Source organism: Trichosurus vulpecula, chromosome 9 (assembly GCF_011100635.1).
Source record: "Trichosurus vulpecula isolate mTriVul1 chromosome 9, mTriVul1.pri, whole genome shotgun sequence".
Taxonomy (NCBI): domain Eukaryota; kingdom Metazoa; phylum Chordata; class Mammalia; order Diprotodontia; family Phalangeridae; genus Trichosurus; species Trichosurus vulpecula.
Genome location: NC_050581.1, coordinates 7,313,734 through 7,322,134, shown reverse-complemented (window position 1 = coordinate 7,322,134; position 8,401 = coordinate 7,313,734). Strand labels below are relative to the sequence as shown.

Sequence of the window (8,401 nt, the reverse complement as noted above, 5' to 3'; positions counted from 1 at the left end):
CTTTTCACTGCACTGATAATGATAGTGTTGTTAGCAGTTAGATGATTCTTTTCCCCATATGGGAATGTAAACAGTTTAACCTTATTGCCTTCGTTAAGATTTTTCTTTTGAGGTTACATTTTTATGCTTCTCTTGAGTCTTGTGTTTGAGTATCAGATTTGGCTCTGGTCTTTTCATGAGGAGTGCTTGAAAGTTCTCTACTTCATTAATTATCCATTTATTCCCCTGTAACAGTTAGACTCAGTTCTGCTAGGCAGGTAATTCTTGCTTGTAATCCTAGTTTCTTTACCTTCTTGAATATCACAGTTCAAGACCTACACTCTTTTAAGGTGGAAGCTACTAAATCTTGTCTGATCCTGACTGTGGCTGTGTAGTATTTGAATTGTTTCCTTCTGACTGCTTGCAATATTTCCTCTTTGACTTGGAGCACTGAAACTTGGCTATAATGTTTGTGGGAATTTTCCTTTTGGGATCTCATTCAGGAGGTGATCAGTGGATTCTTTCAATTACTATTTTACCCTCTGGATCTAAGATATCAGGTCAGTTTTCCTTTACAATTTCTCGAAATATGATTCTAAGCTCTTTTTTGGACCATGGATTTCTTGTAGTCCAATAATTCTTAAGTTGTCTCTATTCTATCTATTTTCCAGGTCAGTTGTTTTCCCAATGACATCTCACATTTTCTTCTGTTTTTTCATTCTTTTGATTTCATTTTATTGTTTCTTGATGTCTCATGGAGTCATCAGCTTTCACCTTCCCAATCCCAATTTTTAAGGAATTATCTTCAGTGTCATTTTTATCGCTTTTTACATTTGGCCAAATCTCTTTTAAGGATGTTTTCTTCTTCAGTGAATTTTTGTGTCTGTTTTACCCACTTGTTAATTCTCTTTTTATAATATGAATTTACTGCTACCCTCTTCTCACAACCCAGTTATTTTGACCCCTTCTGAAGATTACATTTCGTCTGTCATAGGACAAAGATTCAATTCCTTTTAATAATCATTCATTAAACACTTAGTTTATACAAAGTATAATGCTAGGTACTCAAGATCCTAAAAGAGAAATAAATAACAGTACTTATCTTCAAGGAGAGTACTTCCTCCTGGGAGACATGAGGAAATAAATAAGAAAATGAAACAAGATTTGAAGTGGGGGAGAATACTTCTAACTGGGGGAAGAGGATAGGCTTCCCACAGGAGCTGTCATACATAACCTGAGCCTTGAAGGATGTAAGGGATTCTAGGAAGTGGAGGTGAGAAGGAAGACAAGAAGGGTAACCTCCTTAGAGACGTGGAGGCAAGAGATGCAATGGCAAGAAGCATCATGTTCAGGAGTGAGGAGCTCTTGAGCAGCAGATTCCCTCCAGGAAGTTCTACCCTCAAGGATCCCAGAACTGTTTGCTGTGTGCCACAATGGGATAGCAGTCTAGACTCTGAAGATAAGGGTCATCATCAGTGTATAGATGCTTCATCCCACCTCTGCAATCACCCACAGCTGGTTGGAGAGTCTTTTTTATTGTACAGAATAAAGAAATCTCTGTTTTTGTTCCTGGTTTGCATTTTAGAGTTAAGAATTTGGTCTGTGCTAATTTGAAAAACTTCATAAGGTTATTTTGCTTAATGGGCTTTGAACCTTCCCCTTTGGGAGAGTTTTCAAATCCGTGAATATCAGTCAATCCCCATGTCATGCATCCTTTCTCAATGAGCCAAAGTCTGTCTCAACATTGCAGTCCTGTTGAATCAATCAATGAATGATTTCATATAAACTGCCCCTTTCTGTGCCCTAACATGTCTCAGGTGTAATGAGTAATAGCCTGAAAAGAAATTGAGAATATTAAAATGAACCATTCTCTTTGCATGGGTGCTGTGCCTATGGAAAGTGAAACCTTGTGAATTTGGATTCAATTAATAACAATAACTAGCATTTATATAGGACTTTAAGTTTTCCACGGCACTTGACAAATATCTCATTTTGTCCTTGCAACAATTAGAAGTCCAGCACTCTATTCACTGCATTGCATAGCTATCTTGTTAGTTCAGATTGTGTAGTGATTTTATCTCATTTGCCTCCTAGAACTTGAACTAATGAACATGTTTGAAGTATGATTGACTCCAAGATTAGCACTCTAAGTATGGCATCAAGTTCCTTGAGTCCTGTGTTATATCTATCTTTATATTTCCAGAGGCTAGCACAGTGCCTAGCACTAGTAGGTACTTAAGTGTTTGTTGAATTGAATATGGTGAGTTATTTGAAAACACATTTCAAGTCAGTTTTCACTCATTCATATTGACTTGAGACTTAATTATTGTGTATAAATCAATTTTACTTTGGACACATTTTGTTGTACATATATATTTGTATAACCAGCTTTTGGGGGGTATTCTTAAACGGTGCCTCTAACTCGTGCATACTTCTGCCAAATGTGGGGGAAAGGATCTTTCCTTGAAGGGGCTACTAGCATAAAAGATCATCCAGTTAGTCATGCAATCCACTGAGTTCTGTGTAATGAAAAGAGAAAGATCAAATATTCTCCTGGAATAAGAATATTCTGCAGTAGGCAGAAAGACATGAGAATTGTGGTCTCATGGAAAAATGCTTAGTGGCTTCAATCTTTTAAAATGTTTTCAGTTGGACTTTGGATAGTAGAAAAATCATGTTTTATACTTGCAAATATTTAGTTTGTTCAGGTTTGTGGAAAATCAAAGGCAGATCTGAGAATCTGCAGACCAATGACACTTTTTAGTGGGCAAGTATTTCTTTTCAAACATTCTTTTTTTTAAAATGTTTACATATTTATGGTTCCGTTCTGAAATAGTCTACATGTAGTGAATTTTTGAATAAATTTTGTCACGCATAATTTTATTTACCACATGCTATTTCTCACCTAGAGTATTTCTTTTTTAAAAATTTATTTATTTAATTTATTTAATGTATTTAGTTTTCAGCATTGATTTTGCCAAGAGTTTGAATTATGAATTTTCTCCCTGTTACGGGCCGAGTTAGAGCTGAGCCCTGCTCTCCTCAGACCTCCAGGCCCAGGGGCCTGCTGAGATTAACTCAGGGCTTTGGGATGTGGGTGGAGCCAGGAGGAGGGGTCTCGCCTTTGTTGCCTCCCTAGGGATTCCAGGTCGGACCTGCCTGACCACGTGGAACTTCCGGCTCTCTGGCAGAGCATGTGGAACTTCCGGCTGCCTGACCACGTGGAGTTTCCGGTCTTTGCCTGGACTGCCTGCCCGCAGGGAGCTTTGGGTACTGTGGGAGGAGAGGGGGAGGAGAGTAGGCGGAGTCAGGGCGGTCCTAGGACCCAGGTGTATTAGCTTTACCTGTCTTTCACCGACGTAACCAAAGAGTGTACCTACGTCACTAAAGGTATAAATGTGCTGCTTGCTGAAATAATAAATGGAGTCATTTCACCATCTTGTTCGGCTCCCGCCCCGTACATTGTCCGCGAGATCAGGCCCTTTGCTTAGGCAGAGGCCTGGGGCTTGGGGGGAACCCCGAGCGTAGTCACGAGGCTTCGGAAGCCCGTGACATCTCCCCATTTCTACCCTGCCGCCCACGTTGCCCTGTTCCCCAGTCAGCCCTCCCTTCTGTCACCCCACTCCCCTCCCATCCCCTTTTCCCTTACTTTCTTGTAGGGAAGATAAATTTTTATGCCCCATTGCCTGTGTATCTTATTTCCTAGTTGCATGCAAAAACCTTTTTTTTTGTTTTTGAACACCTGTTTTTAAAACTTTGAGTTCCAAATTCTCTCCCCTCTTCCCTTCCCACCCCCACTCCCTAAGAAGGCAAGCAATTCAACATAGGCCACATGCATATCTTTATGTAAAACTTTTCCACAATACTCCTGTTCTGAAAGAGTAACTATATTTTGCTCCTTCCTAACCTATCCCCCTTTATTGAATTTTCTCCCTTGACCCTGTCCCTTTTTGAAAGTGTTTTTGATTACCTTCTCCCCCATCTGCCCTCCTTTCTATCATCCCCCCTTTTTTAATCTTCTTCCTCCTTCTTTCCTGTGGGGTAAAATACCCAATTGAGTGTATATGGTATTCCCTCCTCAAGTCAAATCTGATGACAGCAAGATTCACTCAGTCCCCCTCATCTGCCCCCTCTTCCTTTCCTACAGAACTGCTTTTTCTTGCCACTTTTATGTGAGATAATTTACCCCATTCTATCTCTCCCTTTCTCCCTCTCTCAATATATTCCTCTCTCATCCCTTAATTTGATTTTAGTTTTTTAGATATCATCCCTTCATATTCAACTCACCCTGTGCCCTCTGTCTATATGTATATATTTATATACATATATGTATACACACATATATATATATACACATGCATATATGCGTACACACATGCACACACAAACACACATACATATATACATGTATATTCCCTTCAGCTACCCTAATACTGAGGTCTCATGAATTATACACATCATCTTTCCATGTAGGAATGTAAACAAAACAGTTCAACTTTCTTGTTTACCTTCTCATGTTTCTCTTTTTGGGATCTTTTTGAGGATGTGATTGGTGGATTTTTTCAATTTCTATTTTGCCCTGTGACTCTAGAATATCAGGGCAATTCTCCTTGATAATTTCTTGAAAGATGATATCTAAGTTCTTTTTTTGATCATGGCTTTCAGGTAGTCCAATAATTTTTAAATTATCTCTCCTGGATCTATTTTCCAGGTCAGTGGTTTTTCCAATGAGGTATATCACATTGTCTTCCACTTTTTCATTCCTTTGGTTCTGTTTTATAATATCTGATTTCTCACAAAGTCCTCTTGTTCCAATCTCATGTTTAAGGTAGTATTTTCTTCAGTGGTCTTTTGGACCTCCTTTTCCATTTGGCTAATTCTGCCTTTCAAGGCATTCTTCTCCTCATTGGCTTTTTGGAGCTCTCTTGCCATTTTAGTTAGTCTGTTTTTAAAGGTTTTGTTTTCTTCAGTACTTTTTTTAGTATTTTTTGTGTCTCCTTTAGCAAGTCATTGACTTGTTTTTCGTGGTTTTCTCACATCATTCTCATTTCTCTTCCCAATTTTTCCTTTACTTCTCTAACTTGCTTTACCCAATCCTTTTTGAGCCCTTACATGGCCTTAGACCAGTTCATGCTTTTCTTGGAGACTTTTGATGTAGGCTCTTTGAGTTTGTTGACTTCTTCTGGCTGTATGTTTTGGTCTTCTTTGTCAACAAAGAAAGATTCCAAAGTCTGAGACTGAATCTGAGTGCGTTTTTGCTGCCTGGCCTTGTTCCCAGCCAACTTACTTGACCCTTGAGTTTTTTGTCAGGGTATGATTGCTTGTAGAGTAAAGAGTACTTTGTTCCAAGCTTGAGGGGATGTGTTATTGTTTTCAGAGCTATTTCTATACAGCCAGCTCTGCCACACCAGCACTCCTCCTCCCCAAGAACCACAAACCCTGTCCGAACTCCTGATCTCAAGCAGGCTCTGCACTCCCACTCTGATCCCCCACTTAATTCCTCCCACCAGGTGGGCCTGGGACCTGGAAGCAACTGCAGCTGTAGTTCTGTAGCTGCACAACCCCCAATGCCACCGAGGTAGTGGACAAACCCCTAAATCCTTTCAGTCTGTCTCCTGCAGCTTTTCCTACTGACCTTCTCTGTTGTCTTCGTGTTTTTGGGTTGAGAAGTCTGGTAACTGCCACAGCTCACTCATTAAGGGCACTAGGGCCTGTTCTGCCTGGCTTCTGGTCTGGTTGGTCCTGCTGCTGCCCACCCTGGGCTCTGCTCCCCTCTGCTCCCAGCTCCGTGCGCGATAGACCCCACCCAGTGACCATCCAGGCTGTCCTGGGCTGGAGTCCTGTTTCCCTCTGCGATTTTGTGGGTTCTGTAGTTCTAGAATTTGTTCAGAGCCATTTTTATAGGTTTTTGGAGGGACCTGGTGGGGAGCTCATGCAATTCCCTGCTTTCCAGCCGCCATCTTGGCTCCACCCCCCCCCCCAAACATTCTTTTTTTATTCCATCATATTGAGGATATATAGACTAGGTTCCAAAGTATTTCAAGTTTATTGATGGCCAGCAAGTATTGGGAGGCCTTCTGGATAAGTACATAATAATGGATAAATAAGAAAAGACCAGCGTGCTTGGAAGGAAGTAGAGGAGTGGGAGCATCGCTTTTAGGCACTCCCTGTTTTCTGAAGTAGGGGCCTTTATCCTAATGAAAAACTCCTCTATGGGCAGAAGTACAGGAATTTTGAAGTTTAAAGGGAACAGGTGGAGAGTCTGATGGGCATATGGGCACACAATCCCAAAATATTAAAAAATATGAGGAAAACTATCAATCCATTGTGTAAATATTCTATATTGCATTTCGGGGAAAATGTGGAAAAGAATCAATCAGTTAGCACATATTCAGCACCTTCCATGAACCAATTAGTGTATTAGGTTCTGGAGATAAAAACCTACTCACAATACTATCTTGTATAAAGACTCTTTTTAAAGGATTCCAAGATTCCAAAGAATTCCTACCAAAGGAATTTCCAGAGAATTTCAAGAATTCTATTTAATGAATAACACGGGACAGGGGAGATACCATGGTGGGGTGGAATGGACACAGATGGAGGGATGGATATCAACACTGATTATAATTTCCAAGGGTGTATTTTCTATTCTTATATTGGAAGTATAAAACAGAGAACAATGGTGTGTGCTTCATGTTCTTTTAGAGAACATCACCTTTTTCACTGCTGCCTTCACCTCCTTGTTCCTCAGACTATAGATAATGGGGTTTAGCATGGAAGTCACTGCACCATAGAATAAGGCAATCAGTTTGTCTGAATCTGGGTCCTTTGCCTTGGGTTTTGAGTACATGAAGAGAATAGTTCCAAAGAATATGATGACCACAGCCAGATGTGCTGAACAGGTGGAGAAGGCTTTCTTCCTTCCTTCAGCTGAGTTGACTCTCAGAATGGTGCCAAGGATAAACACATATGAGATGAAAATGAGCAGCACTGGAGTCATTGTGACCAGCACAAGTCCTAGAATCATGACAAAAGCATTGAGGGAAATGTCCACACAGGCCAGTTTCAGGACAGCCAGGATTTCACAGAAGAAATGATCAATGATATTATTTCCACAGAAGGAAAGCCTCAATGCCAGGATTGTATGCAGTAATGAATTTACACTCCCAACTATCCAGCTCACGGCTGCCAACTGCACACAGACTCTTGTATTCATGGTGATTGTATATCTTAAGGGATTGCAGATGGCCACATACCGGTCATAGGCCATCATGGCCAACAGAACACTCTCTGCTGTTCCCAGGGCAAGAGTTAGGTACATTTGTAATGCACATGCTGGGAAAGAGATGGTTTTTCTGGCTGATAGGAAATTGACCAACATTAAGGGAACAAAGGAGGATGTACCAAAGATGTCCATGAAGGAGAGGTTACTAAGGAAGAAATACATGGGGGTGTGAAGGTTGGAATCCAGAATGCTCAGAACAATGAGAGAGGAATTCCCCAGTAAAATGACCAAATATATGGCCAGGCACAACACAAAGAGGACAATCTCAACCCTGTGATGCTTAGAAAGTCCCAGCAGAAAGAATTCTAGCACAACAGTCTGATTTGTCCCATTCATTCTCTTATCTCTCTTCTGTTTCTAGCATTAGCTACTTTGAGAAGCACAGGGTAAATTCAAATTCTCATTGCTCCTTGTATAAAACAGGTAAGGCCCTTCTGGTTTCATTTCATATCTTCATTTAAAGCTATACAAATGATTTTCATCTGAAATTTGAGCATATGTTCTAGGTTACAATTTAATTCTGCAAGAAGAGTCCTGTGTTTTACGTGATGGTGCTTCATTCCCAAATAATAAAACTTCTAGGAATGCAGTTAAATTGTAGAATAGATGGTGATTTTCCCCAATCATATTGCCAAATATTTAGGTGTTTTCTATCTTTGTCCAAGTTTACTTGCTTACTACTGGTGGATGTCTGCTGCTATGTATTACTAGATGCTTGAGGCTAATGGAAACAATTTGGGGGGCAAGAATGTATAGTTTGGGTTTTGGAAAATGAGTAACTAGATATGTGTCTTTTATATATATAAGGTCCTTTTGGCTGCACATGTATTTACTTCCATTGTGTAATACAGATTCACTATTCTTCAGATCTTGGATCTCTTCATCTTGCCATTAAGGGATGGCAAGCAACAGAATGTTAAGAACCATTGATGGAATTCCACATTATCTCTTTAGGAAAATGAACTTTCTCTCTGTAAAGAGAAAATAAAAGTCATGATTTAGTTTGTTAATAAAAACAGAAGTTAATGTACTTTATCTCACCTTCTCCCACATGACCAGTGAAGTTAATGGCTTGAAATGCACTCAGAATTCTTAGTGTTCTCTTTGTGTACGCTGGCCTTATTCCTTCTTTCTCTA

General features: G+C 40.1%; 1 protein-coding gene across 2 annotated transcripts; it reads right to left on the bottom strand.

The window, feature by feature from the left end:
• Positions 1 to 314: 314 nt before the first annotated feature.
• LOC118831231 (olfactory receptor 13D1-like) lies at positions 315 to 7,600 on the bottom strand. 2 transcript variants are annotated; one of them, XM_036738454.1, is made up of 2 exons: positions 6,690 to 7,600; positions 315 to 345 (listed from the first exon to the last, which is right to left on the bottom strand). In XM_036738454.1, exons 1-2 carry the CDS (start codon positions 7,598 to 7,600, stop codon positions 315 to 317), a joined length of 942 nt encoding a protein of 313 aa, XP_036594349.1. The 2 variants fall into 2 exon arrangements, with proteins under 2 accessions (XP_036594349.1, XP_036594350.1); XM_036738455.1 differs by lacking the exon at positions 315 to 345 and having other exon boundaries at positions 6,671 to 7,600.
• Between the last annotated feature and the right edge of the window lie 801 nt (positions 7,601 to 8,401).

Bases quoted from the DNA above. Each gene is read 5' to 3' on its own strand.
- LOC118831231 (XM_036738454.1), bottom strand. From the start codon at position 7,600: ATGAATGGGACAAATCAGACTGTTGTGCTAGAATTCTTTCTGCTGGGA. The intron at 346-6,689 runs GTTCTCTAAAAG...GGATCAGACAAG, and splicing joins GCAGCAGTGAAAAAGGTGAT to ATTTAGTAGCTTCCACCTTA.